Source organism: Ovis canadensis, chromosome 6 (assembly GCF_042477335.2).
Source record: "Ovis canadensis isolate MfBH-ARS-UI-01 breed Bighorn chromosome 6, ARS-UI_OviCan_v2, whole genome shotgun sequence".
Taxonomy (NCBI): Eukaryota; Metazoa; Chordata; class Mammalia; order Artiodactyla; family Bovidae; genus Ovis; species Ovis canadensis.
The window spans coordinates 22,658,733-22,684,679 of NC_091250.1; the positions used below are offsets into that span (position 1 = coordinate 22,658,733).

Consider the following 25,947-nt stretch of genomic DNA (forward strand, 5'->3'; position numbering starts at 1 on the left):
TCCTTTTATTTTCACTAAAAAAACAAAAAACAAAAAAACAACTCTCCCAAAGATCTAGTGACTGTTCAGTTTTCCCTTAGTTTGACAGTTATCCAAAGCAGAGAAAATGAAGATTTCTTATCCTTACTACTGACGATCTTAAATGGCTTAAATTATGGACACAATCCCAGAACAAATTTAGGCAGGAAGATAATGAGTCCCTATTAGTCGATTAGCTCTCACCTCACTCACTCTGATTACTCATCTACATTGTACTACCGACTCCAAGACAAGTCATTTTCTCTAAGAACATATCCTATATCAGTATTTATAGTTTTAAAGATCTCAGATCTCCACATATTATAAACCAAATCCTCATATATATTTTCAAGCCTAGGATCTTCAAAAACACCTCCAAGTCCCAGAAAGGTTAAAAGCAGGAGCCTCATTGTTTCTATGTCCTCAAAAATATTTAACTCTTTGAACCTCAGAAGAGATTTTAGGTAAAACAGCATAATGCCTGTTTAAACAACTGTAGGGGTAAGTAGGGCTTTGAATATCAAAGATTCCTAAAAGATCTTATTTTATTTTATCCTGCTTCCTTACAAGAATAATAATCATCTTAAGTTAAAAACCAAAAGTACATCTCACAACCCTAATATCAAAGATTAAAAAAATGAAAGATTTTGTAAAGCATCCTTAATCAGTGGTTACAGATCAAATTTCAAATGAAACAAGTTTGAAGATTTTATTATGTTTGAGTTTCAATCACAGTAGAGTCAGCTCTCAATCATCTACAAAACAGAGGTACAACTTTTTCTCAATCCATAATAGTTTCCTAAGTACATTTTCTTTGCCTTGGAGAAATAAAACGTCTTAAAAGCAGAAAGGCCAATAATGAAATTTGGCTATATTACTTATAACCTTAAAAAAAAAAAAAGCTTTACTGAAGTATTTTTGATAAATTTATTGAGGTATAGTTGATAAACAAAAACCGTATACATTAAACTTACATTTAATGGATGCAATCTGATGAGGTTTAACATATGCATATAGCTGTGAAACCATAACCACAATCAAGGTAAGACATATTAATAACCTTCAGAAGTTTCTTTGTGTTCCTCTGGTTTTGGTGTGTATGTGCAGTAAGACCCCTTCACGGATCACTGCCTTGTCATGGCGAACAGGCTTGCATAACTCAATGAAGCTATGAGCCATGCTGTGAAGGGCCACCCAAGACAGATGAGTCACAGTGGAGCGTTCTGACAAAATGTGATCCACTGGAGGAGAGAATGGCAAACCACTCCAGGACACGAGCCTTGAGAACTCCATGAACTGTACAGATAGGCAAGAAGATGTGACACTGAAAGATGAGCTGTTCAGGCTGGAAAGCGTCCAGTATGCTACAGGGGAAGAGTGGAGTACAACCACTAATAGCTCCAGAAAGAATGAAGCGGCTGGGCCAAAGCAGAAACAACACTCAGGTGTGGATGGGTCTGTTGATGTAAGTAAAATAGGGTGTTTTAAAGAATAGCATTCCATAGGAACCTGCAATGTTAGATTCATGAATCAAGGTAGATTGGACATGGTCAAGCAGGATATGGCAAGAGTAAACATCAACATCTTAGGAATCCATGAAATAAAATGGTTGGGAATGGGTGAAATTAATTTTGATAATCATTGGACCTATTGCTGTGGACAAGATCCCTAAGGGAAGCAACCTAGATGTCCATCGACAGATGAATGGATAAAGAATTTGTGCTACATATACTCAGCGATAAAGAAGGAATGCATTTGAGTCAGTTCTGATGAGATGGATGAACGTAGACCCTATTATACAGAGTGAAGTGAGTCAGAAAGAGAAAGATAAATATTGTATTCTAACACATATATACAGAATCTGGAAAAACGGTACTAAAGAATTTATTTATAGGGCAGCAATGCAGAAACAGACAGAGAAGTCTTATGGACATGGAGAGAGGGGAGGAGAGGGTGAGATGTATGGAAAGAGTAACAGGCAAACTTACATTACCATATGTAAAATAGATAGCCAACTGGAATTTGCTGTATTTCTCAGAAAACTCCAATAGGGGCTCTGTATCAACCTAGAGAGGTGGGATGGGGAGGGAGATGGGAGGGAGTTTTAAAAGGAAGGAAACATGTGTGATTTATGTTGATGTTTGATAAAAAACAACAAAATTTTGTGACGCAATTATCCTTCAATTAAAAAAAAAAAGAATCCCTTAAAAGAAATGTAGTAGCCCTTATAATCAACAAGAGAGTCTGAAATGCAGTATTTGGGTGCAACTTTAAAAATGACTGATTTCAGTTCGTTTTCAAGGCAAACTCTTCTATATCACAGTAATCCAAGTCTATGCCCTTACCACCAATGCTGAAGAAGTTGATCAGTTCTATGAAGACCTAGAAGACTTTCTAGAACACCAAAAAAAGGATGTCCTATTCATCATTAAGAAAGCCAAGTGCCGAAGAATTGATGCTACTGAACTGCAGTGCTGGAGAAGACTCTTGAGAGTCCCTTGGACTGCAAGGAGATCCAACCAGTCCATCCTAAAGGAAATCAGTCCTGAATATTCATTGGAAGGACTGACGCTGAAGCTGAAAGTCCAATATTCTGGCCACCTGATTCGAAGAACTGACTCACTGGAAAAGACCCTGATGCTGGGAAAGATTGAGGGCAGGAGAAGAAGGGGATGACAGAGGATGAGATGGTTGGATGGCATCACCAACTCAATGGACATGAGTTTGAGTGAACTCTGGGAGTTGGTGATGGCATGGAACCCTGGCATGCTGCAGTTCGGGGTCACAAAGAGTCAGACATGACTGAGTGACTGAACTGAACTGATTCATCATAAGGGACTGGAATGCAAAGCAGGAGCCCAAGAGATACCTGGAATAACAGGCAAGTCTGGCCTTGGAGTACAAAATGAAGCAGGGCAATGGCTGACAGAATTTTGCCAAGAGAATACTCTTGTCATAGCAAACACCCTTTCAAAACAACACAAGAGATGACTTTACACATGGACATCACCAAATGGTCAATACTGAAATCAGATTGATTACATTCTTCATAGCTGAAGACGGAGAAGCTGTATAGAGTCAACAAAAACAAGACCTGGAGCTGACTGTGGCTCAGATCATCAGTTCCTCATAACAAAATTCAAGCCTAACTAAAGAAAAGTGGGGAAAACTACTAGGCCAGTCAGGTAAGACTTAAATCAAATTTCCTATGAACATCAGGGGAGGTGACAGACAGACTCAAGTGATTAGATCCAGTGAACAGAGTGCCTGAAGAACTATGGACAGAGGTCTGTAATACTGTACAGGAGGCAGCAAACACCACCATCCCAACAAAAAAAGGCAAGAAGGAGGCTTTACAAATAGCTGAGGAAAGAAGAGAAGCAAAAAGAAAGGGTGAAATGGAAAGGTTCACCCAACTAAAGGCAGAGTTCCAGAAAATAGCAAGAGAGCAGAAGGTCTTCTTCAATGAACAGTACAAAGAAATAGAGGAAAACAACAGAAAGCATAAGGCTAGAGATCTCTTCAAGAAGACTGGAAATATCAAAGGAACATTTATTTCATCCAAAGATGGACACAAAAAGGACAGAAACAGTAAAGACCTAATTGAAGCAGAAGAGATCAAGAAGAGATGGAAAAAACGCACAGAAGAACTGAACAAAAAAGATCTTAATGACCCGGCTAACCACGATGGTGTAGTCTCTCATTCAGGGTCAGACATCCTGGAGTGTGAAGTCACATGGGTCTTAGGAAGTACTGCTGCCAAAAAGCTAGTGGAGGTGACGAAATTCCAGCAGGTATTTAAAATCCTAAAAGATGTTGCTATTAAAGCTCTGCACTCAATAAGTCAGGAAATTTGGAAAATCTAGCAGTGATCACAGGACTGGAAAAGGTCAATCCTCATCCCAACCCCCAAGAAGGATAGTACTAAAGAATGTTCAAACCAATGGACAACTGCACTCATCTCCCATGCTAGTAAGGTTATGTTCAAAATTCTCCAAGGCAGGCTTTAGCATTACATGAACTAAGAACTTCCAGAAATTTAAGCAAGCTGCATTCAGAAAAGGCAGAGGAACTAGGTTGATTGCCAACCTTCACCGGATCACAGACCAAGCAAGGGAATTCCAGAAAAACATCTACCTCTGTTTCACTGACTACACTAAAGCCTTTGACTGTGTGGATCATAACAAACTGTAGAAGAGTAAAGAGATGAGAATATCAGACCATATTACCTGTCTCCTAGGAAACCTATATGCAGGTCAAGAAGCAACAGTTAGACCCCTACTGGGAACAACTGACTGGTTCAGGATTGAGAAAGGAGTAGGACAAGGCTGGTATTGTCAACCCTGTTTATTTAACTTATATACAAAATACATCATTGGAAATACTAGGCTGGATGAGTTATAAGCTGGAATCAAGGTGGCCAGGAAAAATATCAACAACTTCAGATATGCAGGTGATACCACTCTAATGGCAGAGCATGAAGAGGAACTAAAGAGCCTTATGATGAGGGTGAAAGAGGAGAGTGAAAAAGCTGGCTCAAAACTTAATATTAAAAAAACCAAGATCATGGCATCCATTCCCATCATTTCAGGGCAAAGAGAAGGGGAAAAGGGGAAAGCAGTGACAAATTTTCTCTTCTTGGGCTTTAAAATGACCATGGACGGTGACTGCAGCCATAAAATTAGAAACTGCTTCTTGGCAGGAAAACTACGGCAAATCTAGACAGTGTATTAAAAAGCAAAGACATCACTTGGCCAACAAAGGTCCTTATAGTCAATCAAAGCTATGATCTTGCCAGGAGTCATGTACAGATGTGAAAGTCGGACCATAAAGAAGGCTGAGCACCAAAGAAGTGATGCTTTTGAATTAGGGCTGGAGAAGATTCTTGAGAGTCCCTTGGAAAGCAAGGAGATCAAACCAAATCAAATCTTAAAGGAAATCAACCATGAACATTCTTTGGAAGGACTGATGCTAAAGCTGTAGTTCCAATCCTTTGGCCACCTGATGCAAAGAGCGAACTCATTGGAAAAGACCCTGATGCTGGGAAAGATTGAAAGCAGGAGAAGATGGCAACAGAGGATGATGGTTGGATGGTGTCACTAATTCAATAGATATGACTTGGGCAAATTCTGGGAGATGGTGAGGGACATCAAAGCCTGGCGTGATGCAGTCCATGGGGTCACAAAGAGTCAGACACAACTTGGCGACCCAACAAGTATCTTTAAGTAAGTTAAAATATACACTCTTAAATTTTTTGAAGTATTGTTGACTATGGTCAGCAGTATTGCTGAGTATAGACAATTTGCTATACAGCAGATCTATAGAATCTTTTCATCATAGGGGCCTGGAATGCCCCTATGATGAAAAGAGTAGGAAATCAAGAGATAACTGAAATAACAGGCAAGTCTGGCCTTGGAGTACAAAATGAAGCAGGGCAAAGACTAAGAGACTTTTGCCAAAAGAACACACTGGTCATAACAAACACCCTCTTCCAACATCACAAGAGACAACTCTATACATGGACCTCACCAGATGGAAAAGATGGAGAAGCTCTTTGCAACCAAAGATGGAGAAGCTCTATACAGTGAGCAAAAACAAGACCAGGAGCTGACTGTGGCTCAGATCATGAACTCCTTATTGCAAAATTCAGACTTAAACTGAATAAAGTAGGGAAAACCACTAGACCATTCTGGTACAACCCAAATCAAATCCATTATGATTATACAGTGGAAGTGACAAATAGATTCAAGGAATTAGATCTGATAAGAGTGTGCCTGAAGAACTGTGGATGGGGTTCATAACATTGTATAGGAGGTAGTGACTAAAATCATTCCAAAGAAAAAGAAATACAACAAGGTAAAATGATTGTCTGAGGAGGCTTTATAAATAGCCGAGAAAAGAAGAGAAGTGAAAGGCAAAGAAGAAAAGGAAAGATGTATCCAGTTGAATGCAGAGTCCCAAAGAATAGCAAGGAGAGATAAGAAAGCATTCCCAAGTGATCAGTGCAAAGAAATAGAGGAAAACAACAGAATGGGAAAGACTAGAGATCTCTTCAAGAAAATCAGAGCTACAAAGGGAACATTTCATGCAAAGATGGGCACAATAAAGAACATAAACAGTATGGAACAGAAGCAGAAGAGATATAAAAAGAAGCAGTAAAAATACACTGAAAACTTTACAAAAAAGGTCTTAATGACCCGGGTAACCATGATGGTGTGACCTCTCACCTAAAGCCAGACCTCCTGGAGTATGAAGTCAAGTGGGCCTTCAGTTCAGTAGCTCAGTCGTGTCCAGCTCTTTACGACCCCATGAATTGCAGCACGCCAGGCCTTCGTGTCCATCACCAACTCCCGGAGTTCACTCAAACTCAGGTCCATCGAGTCACTGATGCCATCCAGCCATCTTATCCTCTGTCATCCCCTTCTCCTGCCCTCAACCCCTCCCAGCATCAGAGTCTTTTCCAATGAGTTAACTCTTCGCATGAGGTGGCCAAAGTATTGGAGTTTCAGGTTTAGCATCAGTCCTTCCAATGAACACCCAGGACTGATCTTCTTTAGAATGGACTGGTTGGATCTTCTTGCAGTCCAAGGGACTCTCAAGAGTCTTCTCCAACACCACAGTTCAAATGCATCAATTCTTCTGTACTCAGCTTTCTTCACAGTCCAACTCTCACATCCACGTGACCACTGGAAAAACGATAGCCTTGACTAGACGGACCTTTGTTGGCAAAGTAATGTCTCTGCTTTTGAATATGCTATCTAGGTTGGTCATAACTTTCTTTTCAAAGAGTAAGCATCTTTTAATTTCATGGCTGCTATCACCATCTGCAGTGATTTGGGAGCCCCCCAAAATAAAGTCTGCCACTGTTTCCACTGTTTCTCCATCTATTTCCCATGAAGAGATGGGAAAGATGCCATGATCTTTGTTTTCTGAATGTTGAGCCCTAAGCCAACTTTTTCATTCTCCTCTTTCACTTTCATCAAGAGACTTTTTAGGAGGGAGGGAAAGATGGCGGAGGAATAGGACGGGAAGATCACTTTCTCCTTCACAAATTCCTCAAAAGAACATTTCAACGCTGAGCAAACTTCACAAAACAAATTATGTAGGCTGGCAGAGGACATCAGGCAACCAGAAAAGCAGACCTTTGTCTTCAAAAACAGCATCCCCCCTCCCCACAGCGCGACTGAACCAGTGATCCTAAAAAACCAGCAAACAGAAGAAGTTAATCAGAGGGAACCACCTTGGAAGTGATCCCACACGGCCCATAATACCAGAAAGGATTTTTAATCTTTGCTCTTAGGTGTTTAATGCCAATTTTGTACATTTAAAAACCCAAACTTCACTACCCCAGTTTACCTGAGAGCGAGATTACTGGCTTGACCACTCTCTCCTCCTCTGGACTCTCCTTTTTCTCCACCAGGTGGCCTCTGTCTCTTTCCCCCCCCATCTCTCCTCTATCCAACTCTGTGAATCTCTGTGTGTTCCAGACGGTGGGGAACACCTAAGGAACAGGTTACTGGCAGGATTTGTCTCTCTCCCACTCATTCCTCTCTCTGATCCTCCTGGTCACCTCTGTCCACTTCCTCCCTCTCCTCTTCCCCGTATAACTCTGTAAATACCCCTGAGCGGGCCAAACTATAGAGCGCACATAAGGAAGTGACTACTGGCTAGTTTGCTCTCTTCTCTTTTGATCTCACCGCATCTCATTCCAGTTACCTCTAACTACCTCCTCCATCTTCTCTTCTCCTTATATCCCAGTGAACCTCTCTGAGTGTCCCTCAATGTGGAGAAACTTTTCATCTTTAACCTAGATGTTTTATCATCGGTGCTGTATAGATGGAGAAGTCTAGAGGCTACTGTAAAAATAAAACTGAAAGCCAGAAGCAGGAGGCTTAAATCCAAAGCCTGAAAACATTAGAGAACTCATGAATTCAGGGAACATTAAGCAATAGGAGCCCATCTAATGCCTTCATACCTACACCAAAACCAAGCTCCACCCAAGGGCCAACAAGTTCCAAAACAAGACATACCACGCAAATTCTCCAGCAACACAGAAACAATCCCCTGAGCCTCAATATACAGGCAGCTCAATATTATCCCAAAACCTTTGATGTCTTGTAACCCATTACGGGTTACTCCACTGCACTCGAGAGAGAAGAAACCCAGCTCCACCCGCCAAAACTCCAACACAAGCCTCCCTAACCAGGAAACCTTGACAAGCCACTGATAGAACCCCACCCAAAGTGAGGAAGCTCCATAATAAAGAGAACTCCACAAATTACCAGAATATAAAAAGGCCACCCCAAACGCAGCAATATAACCAAGATGAAGAGACAGAGGAATACTCAGCAGGTAAAGGAACAGGAGAGCTGCCCACCAAACCAAACAAAAGAGGAAGAAGTAGGGAATCTACCGGAGAAGGAATTCCGAATATTGATAGTGAAAATGATCCAAAATCTTGAAATCAAAATGGAATCACAGATAAATAGGCTAGAGACAAAGATTGAGAAGATGCAAGAAAGGTTTAACAAGGACCTAGAAGAAATAAAAAAGAGTCAAAATATAATGAATAACGCAATAAATGAGATCAGAAACACTCTGGAGGCAACAAATAGTAGAATAACGGAGGCAGAAGATAGGATTAGTGAAATAGAAGATAGAATGGTAGAAATAAATGAATCAGAGAGGAAACAAGAAAAACGAATTAAAAGAAATGAGGACAATCTCAGAGACCTCCAGGACAATATGAAACGCTCCAACATTCGAATTATAGGAGTCCCAGAAGAAGAAGACAGAAAGAAAGATCATGAGAAAATCCTTGAGGAGATAATAGTTGAAAACTTCCCTAAAATGGGGAAGGAAATAATCACTCAAGTCCAAGAAACACAGAGAGTTCCAAATAGGATTAACCCAAGGCGAAACACCCCAAGACACATATTAATCAAATTAACAAAGATCAAACACAAAGAACAAATATTAAAAGCAGCAAGGGAAAAACAACAAATAACACACAAGGGGATTCCCATAAGGATAACAGCTGATCTTTCAATAGAAACTCTTCAGGCCAGGAGAGAATGGCAAGACATACTTAAAGTGATGAAAGACAATAACCTACAGCCCAGATTACTGTACCCAGCAAGGATCTCATTCAAATACGAAGGAGAAATCAAAAGCTTTACAGACAAGCAAAAGCTGAGAGAATTCAGCACCACCAAACCAGCTCTCCAACAAATTCTAAAGGATATTCTCTAGAAAGGAAACACAAAAAGGGTGTATAAACCCGAACCCAAAACAACAAAGTAAATGGTAACGGGATCATACTTATCAATAATCACCTTAAACGTAAATGGGTTGAACGTCCCAACCAAAAGACAAAGACTGACCGAATGGATACAAAAACAAGACCCCTCTATTTGCTGCTTACAAGAGACCCACCTCAAAACAAGGGACACATACAGACTGAAAGTGAAGGGCTGGAAAAAGATATACCACGCAAATAGAGACCAAAAGAAAGCAGGAGTGGCAATACTCATATCCGATAAAATAGACTTTAAAACAAAGGCTGTGAAAAGAGACAAAGAAGGCCACTACATAATAATCAAAGGAACAATCCAAGAAGAAGATATAACAATTATAAATATATATGCACCTAATATAGGAGCACCGCAATATGTAAGACAAATGCTAACAAGTATGAAAGAGGAAATCAACAATAACACAATAATAGTGGGAGACTTTAATACCCCACTCACACCTATGGACAGATCAACTAAACAGAAAATTAACAAAGAAACGCAAACTTTAAATGATACATTAGATCAGTTAGATCTAATTGATATCTACAGGACATTTCACCCCAAAACAATGAATTTCACCTTTTTTTCAAGTGCTCATGGAACCTTCTCCAGGATAGATCACATCCTGGGCCATAAATCTAAACTTGATAAATTCAAAAAAATCGAAATCATTCCAAGCATCTTTTCTGACCATAATGCATTAAGGTTAGATCTCAATTACAGGAGAAAAACTATTAAAAATTCCAACATATGGAGGTTGAACAACACACTTCTGAATAACCAACAAATCACAGAAGAAATCAAAAAAGAAATCAAAATATGCATAGAAACTAATGAAAATGAAAACACAACAACCCAAAACCTGTGGGACACTATAAAAGCAGTGCTAAGAGGAAAGTTCATAGCAATACAGGCATACCTCAAGAAACAAGAAAAAAGTCAAATAAACAACCTAACTCTACAACTAAAGCAACTAGAAAAGGAAGAGTTGGAGAACCCCAGAGTGAGTAGAAGGAAAGAAATCTTAAAAATTAGGGCAGAAATAAATGCAAAAGAAACAAAAGAGACCATAGCAAAAATCAACAAAGCCAAAAGCTGGTTCTTTGAAAGGATAAATAAAATTGACAAACCATTAGCCAGACTCATCAAGAAGCAAAGAGAGAAAAATCAAATCAATAAAATTAGAAATGAAAATGGAGAGATCACAACAGACAACACAGAAATACAAAGGATCATAAGAGACTACTATCAGCAGTTGTATGCCAATAAAATGGACAACGTGGAAGAAATGGACCAATTCTTAGAAAAGTACAATTTTCCAAAACTGAACCAGGAAGAAATAGAAAACCTTAACAGACCCATCACAAGCACGGAAATTGAAACTGTAATCAGAAATCTTCCAGCAAACAAAAGCCCAGGTCCAGACGGCTTCACAGCTGAATTCTACCAAAAATTTCGAGAAGAGCTAACACCTATCCTCCTCAAACTCTTCCAGAAAATTGCAGAGGAAGGTAAACTTCCAAACTCATTCTATGAGGCCACCATCACCCTAATACCAAAACCTGACAAAGATGACACAAAAAAAGAAAACTACAGGCCAATATCACTGATGAACATAGATGCAAAAATCCTCAACAAAATTCTAGCAATCAGAATCCAACAACACATTAAAAAGATCATACACCATGACCAAGTGGGCTTTATCCCAGGGATGCAAGGATTCTTCAATATCCGCAAATCAATCAATGTAATTCACCACATTAACAAATTGAAAAATAAAAACCATATGATTATCTCAATAGATGCAGAGAAGGCCTTTGACAAAATTCAACATCCATTTATGATAAAAACTCTCCAGAAAGCAGGAATAGAAGGAACATACCTCAACATAATAAAAGCTATATATGACAAACCCACAGCAAACATTATCCTCAATGGTGAAAAATTGAAAGCATTTCCCTTAAAGTCAGGAACAAGACAAGGGTGTCCACTTTCACCGCTACTATTCAACATAGTTCTGGAAGTTTTGGCCACAGCAATCAGAGCAGAAAAAGAAATAAAAGGAATCCAAATTGGAAAAGAAGAAGTAAAACTATCACTGTTTGCAGATGACATGATCCTCTACATGGAAAACCCTAAAGACTTCACCAGAAAATTACTAGAGATCATCAATGAATATAGTAAAGTTGCAGGATATAAAATCAACACACAGAAATCCCTTGCATTCCTATACACGAATAATGAGAAAGTAGAAAAAGAAATTAAGAAAACAATTCCATTTACCATTGCAACGAAAAGAATAAAATACTTAGGAATATATCTACCTAAAGAAACTAAAGACCTATATATAGAAAACTATAAAACACTGATGAAAGAAATCAAAGAGGACACTAATAGATGGAGAAATATACCATGTTCATGGATCGGAAGAATCAATATAGTGAAAATGAGTATACTACCCAAAGCAATTTACAAATTCAATGCAATCCCTGTCAAGCTACCAGCCACATTTTTCACAGAACTAGAACAAATAATTTCAAGATTTGTATGGAAATACAAAAAGCCTCGAATAGCCAAAGCAATCTTGAGAAAGAAGAATGGAACGGGAGGAATCAACTTGCCTGACTTCAGGCTCTACTACAAAGCCACAGTCATCAAGACAGTATGGTACTGGCACAAAGACAGACATATAGATCAATGGAACAAAATAGAAAGCCCAGAGATAAATCCACACACATATGGACACCTTATCTTTGACAAAGGAGGCAAGAATATACAATGGAGTAAAGACAATCTCTTTAACAAGTGGTGCTGGGAAAACTGGTCAACCACTTGTAAAAGAATGAAACTAGATCACTTTCTAACACCGTACACAAAAATAAACTCAAAATGGATTAAAGATCTAAATGTAAGATCAGAAACTATAAAACTCCTAGAGGAGAATATAGGCAAAACACTCTCAGAAATAAATCACAGCAGGATCCTCTATGATCCACCTCCCAGAATTCTGGAAATAAAAGCAAAAATAAACAAATGGGATCTAATTAAAATTAAAAGCTTCTGCACAACAAAGGAAAATATAAGCAAGGTGAAAAGACAGCCTTCGGAATGGGAGAAAATAATAGCAAATGAAGCAACTGACAAACAACTAATCTCAAAAATATACAACCAACTTATGCAGCTCAACTCCAGAAAAATAAACGACCCAATCAAAAAATGGGCCAAAGAACTAAATAGACATTTCTCCAAAGAAGACATACGGATGGCTAACAAACACATGAAAAGATGCTCAACATCACTCATTATTAGAGAAATGCAAATCAAAACCACAATGAGGTACCACTTCACACCAGTCAGAATGGCTGCGATCCAAAAATCTGCAAGCAATAAATGCTGGAGAGGGTGTGGAGAAAAGGGAACCCTCCTACACTGTTGGTGGGAATGCAAACTAGTACAGCCACTATGGAGAACAGTGTGGAGATTCCTTAAAAAATTGCAAATAGAACTCCCTTATGACCCAACAATCCCACTTCTGGGCATACACACCGAGGAAACCAGAATTGAAAGAGACACATGTACCCCAATGTTCATCGCAGCACTGTTTATAATAGCCAGGACATGGAAACAACCTAGATGTCCATCAGCAGATGAATGGATAAGAAAGCTGTGGTACATATACACAATGGAGTATTACTCAGCCGTTAAAAAGAATTCATTTGAATCAGTTCTGATGAGATGGATGAAACTGGAGCCAATTATACAGAGTGAAGTAAGCCAGAAAGAAAAACACCAATACAGTATACTAACACATATATATGGAATTTAGGAAGATGGCAATGACGACCCTGTATGCAAGTCAGGAAAAAAGACACAGATGGGTATAACGGACTTTTGGTCTCAGAGGGAGAGGGAGAGGGTGGGATGATTTGAGAGAATGGGAATTCTAACATGTATACTATCATGTAAGAATTGAATCGCCAGTCTATGTCTGACGTAGGATGCAGCATGCTTGGGGCTGGTACATGGGGATGACCCAGAGAGATGTTGTGGGGAGGGAGGTGGGAGGGGGGGTCATGTTTGGGACTGCATGTAAGAATTAAAGATTTTAAAATTTAAAAAATAAAAAAATAAAAATAAAACCAAAAAAAAAAAAAAAAGAGAGACTTTTTAGTTCCTCTTCACTTTCTGCCATAAGGGTGGTGTCATCCGCATATCTGAGGTTATCGATATTTCTCCTGGCAATCTTGATTCCAGCTTGTGCTTCTTCCTTAGGAAGCAGTAATATAAACAAAGCTAGTGGAGGTGATGGAATTCTAGCTGAGCTATTTCAAATTCTAAACGATGATATGCCAGCAAACTTGGAAAACTCAGGAGTGGCCACAGGACTGGAAAAGATCAGTGTTCATTCTAATCCCAAAGAAAGGCAATGCCAAAAAATGTTCAAACTACCACACGATTACGCTCATTTCACATACTAGCAAGGTAATGTGAAAGCTAGGCTTCAGTAGCACATGAATCGAGAACTTCCAGATTTCTCAATGTACAAGCTGTATTTCGGAAAGGCAGAGAACCAGAAATCACATTGCCAACATCCTTTGGATCATAGAAAAAGCAAGGGAATTTCAGAAAAACATCTACTTCTGCTTTACTGACTACACTAAAGCCTTCAACTGCGTGCATCACAAGAAACTGTAGAAAATTCTTCAAGAGATAGGACTACCAGACCACCTTACCTGCCTCCTGAGAAACCTGTATACAGGTCAAGAAGCAACATTTAGAACAGGACATGGCACAACAGACTGGTTCCAAATTGCAAAAAGAGTTCATCAAGGCTGTATATTGTCACCCTGCTTATTTAATTCATATACAGAGTACATCATGGAAAGTAAGGAGCTGGTTGAATCACAAGCTGGAATCAAGATTGCCAGGAGAAATATCAATAACCTCAGATATGCAGATGACACCACTCCAACAGCAGAAAGCAAAGAGGAACCAAAGAGTTTCTTAAAGAAGGTGAAAGAGGAGAGTGAAAAAGCTGACTTAAAACTCAACATTCAGAAAACTACGATAATGGCGTCTGGTCCCATCACTTCATGGCAAATAGATAGGGAAAAAAAATGGAAACAGTGATAGATTTTATTTCCTGGGCTGTAAACTATTACAAACCTAGACAGTGTATTAAAAAGCAGAGATATCAATTTGCTGACAAATGTCCATATAGTCAAAGTTACGGTTTTTCCAGTAGTCACACAGGGCTATGAGAGTTGCACTATTAAAGGCTGAGCACTGAAGAATTGATGCTTCTGAAATGTGGTGATGAAAAAGACTCTTGAGATCCCTTGGATAGCAAGGAGATCAAACCAGTCAATCCTAAAGGAAATTAACCCTGAATATTCATCAGGACTGATGCTAAAGTTGAAGCTCTTAATACTCTGGCCACCTGATGCAAAGAGCTGACTCACTGGAAAAGTGATGCTGGGAAAGATTGATGGCAAGAGGAGAAAGGGGAGGCAGAGGTTGAGATAGTTGGATGGCATCACCAATTTGACGGACGTGAGTTTGAGCAAATTCCAGGAGACAGTGAAGGACAGGGAAGCCTTGCATGCTGTGGTCCATGGGGTCATAGAGTCAGACACGACTGAGTGACGGAACAACAAGATCTACAGAATTAATTTATCTCGCATAACTGACACTTTATGCCAGCTGCACAACAACTTCTCGTGTTCCTCTCTCTCTCCAGCCTCCGACAACCACTGCTGTATTCTCTTCTTCTATGAGAATCACTATTTTTGGTAGCTCATAAAAGTGTATGTATTTATATATGTACTACTGATATTTTAAGTACCTCTTTAAGTGTGTGCATTTTTGTCATTCTGTAACTGGCCTATCTCACCATTATAACTTTTTGTGCTACATCTAAACTGTGACCATGAAAACATTCTTACAAGCAAAAAAAGAAAAAGTATATTGGATTACATCAAAATAAAATTTTTGTGTGGCAAATGGCGCCATCAAAGAAGTGAAAGGACAACCCACAGAATGGAAGAAAATATTTTCAAATCAAACATCTGATAAAGGACTTACACTGAGAATAGATAAAGAACTCTTTCAATAAAAGTCAAATACCAAAAAAAAAAAAAAGCTTTTAGACATTTCTCCAAAATAGCTATTTAAATGGAAAATAAGCATAGAAAAAGATTTTTAATATCATTAATCACTAGGGAAATGCAGATCAAAACCACAATGAAGGAATGGGAATTGACTGCTAATGACTGAGAGTACTGAGTTTCTTTAGGGGAGATAAAAATGTTCTAAGGATGTGTAATGTGGTTGCAGCAACTGTGGAAAGCAGTACAGAACTATCATACTGCTTTCTCAAAAAACTAAAAATAGAAGTAACTATATGAATACAGAAATTCCACTCCTGGGTATGTATCTTAAGAACACTAATTCAAACAGACACATGCACCTAATGTTGTTAGCAGCATTATTTACAACAGCCAAGATATGGAAGCAACCTAAATGTCCATCAATATATGAAAGAATACAGAAGACGTGGTACATATACATATGCAATGGAGTACTACTCAGCCATAAAAAAGTGATTATTTTTTTCACCATTTGCAACAACACGGAGGATAATATACTTGGTGAAATAAGTCAGAAAGACAAATACCATATATTGTGTCTCATATGTGAAATCTAAAAAATAAAGAGCAACCTAGTGAATATAACAAACAGATTCAGAAAACAAATTAGTGGTTACCAGTGGGGATAGAAGAGGTAGAGCAAAATTGGGGAGGGAATTAAGAAATACAAATTTCTCTCTATATAATAAGTTACAAGCATAATGTTCAGCAGAGAGAATATAGCCAATACTTTACATTAACCATAAATGAAGTATAAACTTTAAAAATTGTGAACCACTATTTGTACATCTAAAACTTACATAATATTGTAAGTCAACTATACCTCAATTTTAAAAAAAGGTCTAAAATTAGATGGTGGTGATGGCTGCACAAACCTGTAGATACTTTAAAAAATTAAATTATATTCTTTAAATGGGTGAATTGTATAGTACATAAATTATCTTAATCAAGCTATTTTCAAAACTGCAGGGATACTGCCTCTGAGGAGCATACTGGTAGACTGAACACAGCTGAGGAAAGGATCTGAGCTTGAGGATATCTCAACAGAAATCTCAAAAACTGAAAAGTAAAGGGAAAAAAATTGGGGGGAAAAAAGACTATCCAAGGAACATGAGATAACTACAAAAGGTATAATGGAAATATCAGAAGAAGACAAAAACCACAGGAACAGAAGAAATATCTGAATCAATAACAACTGAGGGGACTTCCTTGGTGGGCCAGTCGTTAAAGAGTCCACCTTGCAATTCAGGGGATGACAGTTCAATCCCTGATTGGGGAACTAAGACCCCACATGTGGCAGGACAACTAAGTCCATGTGCCACACTACTGAGCCACAACAGTGAGCTCACAGGCCACAACTAAGATATGAGGAAATCAAAAATAAACAAAATAATGACTAAACATTTCACAAATTAATGTCAGACATCAAACCCCAGATGTAGGAAGCTCAGAGAGTACCAAACAGGATACATACCAAAAAAAAGAAAAAAGAAAAACTCAACTATACCTACGCATATCATTTTCAAGCTATAGAAATAAAAGTCCTAAAAGAAACCAGGAAAAAAAACCAAAACGCTACTATGGAACAAAGTTAAGAATTATATCCAACTTCTCGGAAAAAAGCAAGCAAAAGGAGAGTGAAGTAAAATATTTAAAGTACTGAAAGAAAGAAAACACCAATCCAGAATTCTGTACTTTACAAAATTGATCTTTCAAAAGTGAAGGAGAAATAAAGACTTTCTCAGAGAAACAGAAACTAAGGGAATTTGTTGCTAGTAGGCCTATCTTGCAAGAAATGTTAAAAAAATTCTTAGAGGAAAGGAAAATGACATAGGTCAAAAAATCAGATTTACCTAAAGAAAGGAAGAGCATCAAAGAAGGAATAAATAAAGGCGAAATAAAAATGAGGGATAATCACAGAAACAAAATGAAGGAAAGGAAGGAAGAAGGAAAAAAGCAACACTGCTTGATGGAAAAAGAGCATTTACAAGAAGTACTATGAATGGAAAGGGGAAGCCAAGTCAGGAAAAAGTAATTTTGTTAGAAATAAACCACAAAATGGATAAATTACATGCATGTAACCGACAGCCAGCAATCACATATCCCCAACAAATCAGACATACCTACATCCCTGATGAAATTCTGGGGTCTATGTCCAGTGTCTACAAAATGTTGGCAGTAATCATTATGGGGATTTAAACTCTGTGTTCCCTAAAGAAAAAGTCAAAATTAAATTAATAGCTTTCACTCTGGTGGCAGATACATTAACTCGGAGCTTTATTTTTTACTATGAGGCCAAGCAAAATATAAGCTAACTGATAGATTTAAAAAATAAAAAACATCACTACTAAAATGATAGTTTATAATTCAGTTATCTACAGATATTAATAACCAAGCATCAGAAGAACATGTCATGAATGATTTTAAATGATATTTTATTATATAACAATAATGATCCTTCAACAACTGAAAAAAAATCTTAAACATAAATAAGTATTTAAAATCTTTTCAGGCATAAAGCTGAAACATGAAAATTTAAAGATCTGAAAATTATTTACCTTAAGAAAAGTACTAGAATCTTTATAAATCTCTTCTTCATATGGCAAATTCTCTTCCTCCTGTTGCATTTCTAATTCATCCTTAAAAAAGGAAGATTAAGTAGATATTTTATGTATAAGAGGAATCTTATGTATTACATCATAAGTATTAACACTCATAAATATTTTATTTCCCTAAGACATAAATTTTTCAAATTACCATTAAAGTCAAACATTGAAGTCTTTGCTTTCTCATCATTAGCTATGTTTATAAGAAAAATTTCCTTTTCATTCTCAATACCCGTCTATAACTACTAATTTTGTTGACTAAGTTATTTAGATTTACCTTAGATATAAAACTTTAAATTATTAGAATTTAGCTTAAATCATGAAAGATAGGCCCACCAATGGGGCAATTTTACTTCCACTAGAGCAAACCAAAAGAAATCACTATTTCATAAGTCAAAGACGTTAAAATATGAGGAACTGTATATGCTTTAATCTAACATAATCACAAATATTTAAGTTATATACTAGGATATATCAAATGCAACCAACACACAATACTGTTTCACTAAGTTGTGTCCAACTCTTTGCAACCGCATGGACTGTAGCCCCGCCAGGCCCCTCTGTCCATGGGATTTCCGGATCTTTCAAACCCAAGGACTGAACCCACATCTCTTATGTCTCCTGCACTGGCAGGCACATTCTTTACCACTAAGCTACCAGGGAAGCCCAACATACAACATAGTTTTTATGAAATTAGGTAATTATACTTAAGAGATTTACTGAAACTATTTATTCTCTTCTGTTAAATATAGCTGTATAACAGTTAATTTGAAAAAATGGAGATAGGTTTTTTGCCCTTTACTTTTTTTTCACCTAAATAATGCAACTACAAGTTAAGAAGTTGGGTTTTTTCCCTTGGGCCTCTGTTAGAAATGCTTCTACACTGCTATCTAGCCTATGCATTCTCAAAATATTTTAATTGCACTACCCTATATTGTTAAGATGGAACAACACAACTCATAAAAGATAGTACTGTAGCCTCCTGAAAACTGATCTAATTATCCAACGTTTCTGGTACATCTACCTCCTTGCTCTTATTTAAGAATGTTGTTGCCTAGAGCTTACTAGGCATTACGCTTAGTGCTTTATATACATCACCTGATTTAATCCACATACCTCTTCTATTAAAATGAGTAAACTGATATAAACAGTGACATATATGCTACTGACATTCAGTATTTTGTCAAAACTCAACTTTTGTCAAATTTGTTTTTCTAGATAAGACTCTATAGATTGTAAGGACTTATTTTTTTCTTGACCAAAACATTGTCCCATTCTCTACTTGCCTTATATTCTTCCATCTTGTCTTCATCTGTCTCTCCTTCATCCTGATACTTACGTTTTGCATTTGGAGCAGAGGTATCATAGGAAGCCCTGAAAATTAAAACTGAAATATCACTCACAAATACATAAGATGTATACATGTATTCATTAATATTAAAGGATAGTTTTAAAGAGACTGAATAAGGCAAATTTTTCCTAACTAAACAGTATCCATTCACTCGGTTCATAAATTTTAGAAGTATCATAACCTGATTAATAACTCTGTACTTTATTTTTGAGAAAGCAACCAAATGAGAAAATAAGTTTTTATAAGGTATGTATGGCAAAGAGAAATTTCTACATATCATTCTGTCTTGAGTGAAACTGATGTTCTAATTGGTAACTACAATACTGAAAAATTCTAAATGCTTTATGAACTATCAATGAATACTACTTTTAGGGTATTCTTTTTTAAATAAGCATTTTTAAAATAAAATTATATATGGTACATAAGCTAATTCTCAGTCTAATATTCCATTTTCTAACTGGTTCATAAATGAGAACTTACTTATATTCAGAAAATAAGCATTTCATAATTCATAGACAATAAAAATCAATTTTTTCCAAATTGGTATGCTGATGCTTATCATAACAACATACTTGATACCGAAGATTATTGTTTATTATCCTTTGGCAAATATTAACATGTCATTTATAAAAAGCCATTATTCTACTGACCTGCAAGTTTCTCTTGTTTCAGCAATTTCTCTCTGCTCATCTTTGCTATTTAACACAGCACCAATGCTGTCAGCACTTTCAGCTCCCAACTGAGAAAAGGCAAAACTCAACATTAGAACACAATGCACTAAGCATCCTTTCTAGCCATTTGCAGCAGCATTTAATACATCAAATATTAAAAAAAAAAAAAATCCCTAACTACCATAGCAAGCAAATGGAATATTTACCTTCCAGGAAAAACAGAAAGTACCTTGAAACAAAACCACATTATTTAAGAATGATTTCAACAGCTGAAAAGTATTTTATGCTTTAAGTTATACTGAAATCAAAACAATTAACTTGAGCCAATCTTCTTTTAAAGTAAATAATAAAATATGATTTAGCAGTAGTAACCAAAAAAAAAAGCAGGTAACAGGGTTTATAGTTTGATAGGCATTATGTTAAACACTTTTCATCCATCTGTGTACCATACCTTATTTATTTTATATAGTACATATACTTCATGTGCTATACCTTATTTATCCCATACTGTAATAAATACTATTCAGTTTTATTCAAGCCAAGTCTTTATATAATGATTACAGGCACAATACTAAACTTTCCAAATACCTGAAAAATAGTTATGCAAGTTATGGCTGGCAGTTGGGTAAATTCTACAAAATACAAATGTAAAAAAAATCACCAGTTGAGATAAGTCTGGCTACAAACTGTGGCGTCAATTCATGGAACACTTAAACACCAAACCAAAGGTATAGAAAGCAATTTACAAGCCATGAGGAATCACTTAATATTTTTAAGCACAAGAAAAGCATGAGGAAGTCTGCATTATATAGCCCCTTGAGCTCAAAAAAGGAAAGAAAGCATACTAGAGCCCAGCCTTTATTAAACAATTTTTATTACACAATTACATTAATTCCCACTGCCTCTTTACACTATTCCATGACTCCCCTAAGGTTTTTCCAATGATAAATCTCTTCCAATATGTTAACTGTTCCTGATATTTTAACTCTTCCATAAAATTTTCCTGACCCCTACTCTGTTTCATTGGAAACCACATCTACTTTCTGTAAGGGGAAATGCCTTTTAATCTTCTTCCCATGAAAGTGACTGACTCCACTCCCTTCAGTTCTCAGATAAATACACGTCACTTTCTCAGAGAGTTCTTCCATGAACACTAGAGAGAACAGGTAGTCTCCCTGCATTTTTCTCTTACCTCCTCATTTTCTCATTCAGATCATAGTTCTCATTCAGATCAAAATACAAACTAATTTTGTTTTACTTTTGTTTATTCCCTATTTATATTATTTTATACTTTATATTTGTACACATCAATTATTTTATGTTTACTTTTGTCTACTTCTTCTCCCACTGAATTGTTAGCTCACCAAGGAAGAACTCTATCCTGTTGATATCTAATGTTCAGGAGCTATTATAAAGTCTTACTTATACTAGATGCTCAATAAATATGTGAATAAACCAATGAGATTTCTTGCCAGGGCCTAAATTAGAATACGATGTTTTATAAGACAACATTTTAAATCAAATTGTGCTTACATACATAACCGTCTTCTTGTATTCCAACTTTTTTTAAATTGTGGAATGACTGGAGTAACTAAACAGACTTTTTCCATTGCGGGTGTGTACATGTGTGCGCTCAGTCGTGTCCAGTTCTTTGTGATTCCCCCTTGACTGCAGCTCACCAGGCTCCTCTGTCCATGGAATCTTCCAAGCAAGAATACTGGAGTGGGTTGCCATTTCCACTGTGGTAGCACTAAATATGTTATTTGAATAATTATGACAATTTGGTATCCTCTGAAAGTATACTACTTTTAAAAACAAAGCTACAAGTTAAACAGCAGGTGTAAATTACTGGCGGCAGCATCAACGGCCACAATCATAGTGTGTGCCTATACACTGCCCGGTGGCTCAGACGGTAAAGCGTCTGCCTGTAATGTGGGAGACCTGGGTTCGATTCCTGGGTCGGGAAGATCCCCTGGAGAAGGAAATGGCAATCTACTCCAACACTCTTGCCTGGAAAATTCCATGGACAGAGGAGCCTGATAGGCTACAGTCCATGGGGTCGCAAAGAGTCGGACACGACTGAGCGACTTTACTTACACACTGCATCTGATATCTTCATCCAGCAGCCAAAAGCAAATCAAGCAAATTACATACGCTGAGTTGTGCTCTACTTTGAAGTTCACAAATCAACAAAAACTTATTAAAAACTAACTTTGGGTAAGAAACAAAGTTAGGGTAGAAGATTAACCCAACTGGAATTGTCTGTACGAGTTAGTGATGTACAGCAGTGGCCTCAACATTCAGTCAGGACAATGGATGCACAGAGCGAGAAAAGCCTAAACCAGGGAGTTCCAGACCAAGTTTCATCACAAAGTTCTGCCCTGGGCTGTGCCATAAAGGATAGACAGAAATCAGAAAGAAAGGATGCTTCTTAAAAATTACAATGTCTATATTACACAAACAACTTTCTGGAGAGCAACCAGTCTGTCTTGTTCACATAGTCAGTGAAAAAAAGGCTTCTGGTAAAGTGGAAGTCTACTATTGATTATACTGGCCATCCTCACCCAGGTGGAATGGTATCTAACCAGTTATTCCAAGAGGGAACCAGGTGTATTGGCAAGAGCACAGAAAGGCCTAAGACCGAAGCTGGCAAACTTAAGTTTTGTCACCTTCAGCATGTAAGGTAAATTCTTTGAGCTTTATTTTCTTCACCTATAAGATCCAGATAGCATCTGACTTGTATGATAAAATAACATACGTAAAAATTTGTCAAGTCCCTTGACACATAAAATGGACTTAATAAATGGCAGCCATTATTAAATGCTGTACACTATTTAAGCTCTCTAAAGGTAGGATAACCTATCATTCATAGCGGACTTACCAACATCTGCAAGAGTTCCTGGTACATAGTAAGACATTGAAGAAATAATTTTTTATGTATGTATTTTGAGTCAAATATAGGTCTGAATTCAAAACTTAAGTGTCAAAATCTTACTTGGTTTTAATAAAGAGCCACTGAACATTTTCAAACATAACATGATAAAAGCAACTGGGATAAAGAAGGCTTGAAAAAGATACCTGATTTGTCAAAAAAAATCATAATGTCAGAGGCACAGAAACAGACCTAATTCCAAACACCCACTTTTTTTTTTCGTTTTGGCTTACACCACGGGGCTTAAGGGATCTTAGTTCCCAGACCAGGGACTGAACCCACGCCACAGCCATGAAATCGCAGAGTCCTAACCAGTGGACCAACAGAGAAGTTCCCCAAGCACCGACATTTTAAACACTATACCATAAATCTTTTCATCATGTCATAAAAGAAGCTATATCTTTGATTTTCATTTACTAAAACCAAGATTCATTACAGAAAAAAAAATAACTATTTCTGAATAACTATTAAGATCCCTCATTAAAGCTTATGAGCATTTCCCCCATCACTGTTACTGATCCGAGGGTCAGAAAGGAAAAGACAGCCTCTGACTTTAAGCAAAGGTGGCATCTGCATTTTCTGCATATGCACTCTACTAATCAGCACGTGTCAATTTACACGCCAGCCGCGGTGAAGACAAGCTTTGGAGAGACAAACCAGGGTTCAACTTACTGGCCCAGCGGTTAACGACTCGAGGGAAAAATTCGTTAGCCACCGGCGCCCGTGTTTCATTACGTGACGATAATGCTACCTCTTTGAGAGATCTGTTGTGACTGAGGAAAGAATTCAAACATTTAGCTGTGGGTAATGACGAGGATACCGTATACAACACAGTCGACTGCAACACCCACGATGCAGAACCTAAAATTTACACTCCGGCTACTGCCAACGCGGTCTTTAGATACTATCCCAGGAAAAAACACTGTAAACCTATTTCACAATGAAGCCACAATCTCATGAATCAGGCGCTGATACGAGAAAAGGCAAGACACAAAAGACTATTTAAACAGTGAAGAGAAATTGAGGGGCTAACGACTCCCCTTTCCTCGCGTGAACTGCGATAACTTACACACAAACACCAAAGTTTTGTATCCTCATCACTGAGGATGCCAGACCCCTGGCGGGCATTCCACACATGATGCTGAAGACCAGGCGTGGCGGTCGGTTTAGCACCACCGCAAGGACCACAACATGAAAGGGGAACGATTCGGGGTAGAGAGGGTAGAGAGGTCCTGGGATTAAAGTCGCAAGACCAGGAAGGGCTGCCGAGTGGCAGGTGAGGAGACGGAAAAACGGGGAGAAAGGGACGGGGAACGCGGCGCACGCGCATTCGCGACCCCTCCCTGGGCCGCGGACCTGCTGCGCGAGAAGCTGTCGACGTAACTTCTGCCGCTCCCGGATCTCCTGCAAGCGGCTGTCCATATCCCGACTTGTTTTCCACTACCTCGAAAACTTGGCAATTAGCGGATGAACCCTTGCGCCAATTTCTCTTCGGAATCTGTGGATCACAAAATTTTCCAGCCGCTTCAGGAGGCGGGTACCCAATACCCTCTCCTCAGTAGGTGTTTCCGGCGCGGCCGGAATTTTGCGCCACGGACCACGGAAGTCCCGCCTCCCCCTGGACGCCCGCGATTTGACGCCGTTTAGCAGAGGCCCAATGAGTGTCCTGCGGCGCCCGGGGCGTCACGGAAGGTAACCGCCCTTCAGAGAGCGCGGGCTGTCACAGTGGTGCGGGCAGGTGGCCTGGCTTCTCACTGCCCTCTCCTGGGACTGCAGGCTTCCTGGGTCTTGTAGCACTGTTTCCGAGTTGTGGGCCGTATTGTCGATTCCCTTTTCCAGTAATTCCACAGTGGCCAGTGCTGGCGTTTTAAAAATTGCTGGATACCAGGTTTTTTGCTAAAAGCACAGACTCGAGTCCGATTGCCAGGTTTAAACTTAGGACTGTCCTTTACTAGCTGAATGGCCTTGGCTAGTTAATCACCCTCTGTGTGCCTCTAGTTTTCTCATTTGTACAATGGGAGTGATAAGAGGGCCTACTTTACAGAGCTGAAGATTGAAAGAATAAGCAGAGCTAAAAGCATACCACCATGAAGGTGTTTATTGAGATTTTTATTATTACTTATATTTCCCTTTAGGCAGGGAACAGCAGTGCAGGAGACATAAGAGACACGGGTTCGATCCCTGGGTCAGGAAGATCCCCTGGAGGAGGGCACGGCAACCCACTCCAGTTTTCTTGTCTGGAGAACCCCAGAGACAGAGAAACCTGACAGGCTACAGTCCATAGGGTCGCAGAGTTGGACAGGACTGAGTGACTAACACTTTCACCTTGACATTTTTGTCCTCTATTACAGTTCAGTTTAGTTGCTCAGTCGTGTCCGACTCTTTGGGACCCCAAGAACCGTAGTTCGCCAGGCCTCCCTGTTCATCACCAACTCCCGGAGTCCACCCAAACCCGTGTCCATCAAGTCGGTGATGCCACCCAACCATCTCATCCTCTGTCGTCCCCTTCTCCTCCTCCCCTTAATCTTTCCCAGCATCAGGGTCTTTTCAAGTGAGTCAGCTCTTTGCATCAGGTGGCCGAAAGTATTGGAGTTTCAGCTTCAACATCAGTCCTTCCAATGAACACCCAGGACTGATCTCCTTTAAGATGGACTGGTTGGATCTCCTTGCAGTCCAAGGGACTCTCAAGAGTTTTCTCCAACACCACAGTGCAAAAGCATCAATTCTTCGGGGCTCAGCTTTCTTTATAGTCCAACTCTCACATCCATAGGAAAAACCATAGCCTTGACTAGATGGACCTTTGGGGGCAAAGTAATGTCTCTGCTTTTTAATATGCTATCTAGGTTGGTCATAACTTTCCTTCCAAGGAGTACATGTCTTTTAATTTCATGGCTACAATCACCATCTGCAGTGATTTTGAAGCC

The 25,947-nt window shown here is 38.5% G+C and overlaps 1 protein-coding gene across 1 annotated transcript in view; it reads right to left on the reverse strand.

Moving 5' to 3' along the window:
* METTL14 (methyltransferase 14, N6-adenosine-methyltransferase non-catalytic subunit) overlaps positions 1-24,647 on the reverse strand; it is a 47,195-nt gene extending 22,548 nt beyond the window's left edge. The window contains exons 1-5 of the mRNA XM_069593395.1: positions 24,380-24,647; positions 20,071-20,159; positions 19,356-19,443; positions 18,022-18,102; positions 17,587-17,674 (exon numbers count right to left, since the gene is read on the reverse strand). Of these exons, the coding sequence (XP_069449496.1) occupies positions 17,587-17,674; positions 18,022-18,102; positions 19,356-19,443; positions 20,071-20,159; positions 24,380-24,445 (412 nt within the window). The 5' untranslated portion in view covers positions 24,446-24,647. The remainder of the gene's footprint in view (positions 1-17,586; positions 17,675-18,021; positions 18,103-19,355; positions 19,444-20,070; positions 20,160-24,379) is intronic.
* Between the last annotated feature and the right edge of the window lie 1,300 nt (positions 24,648-25,947).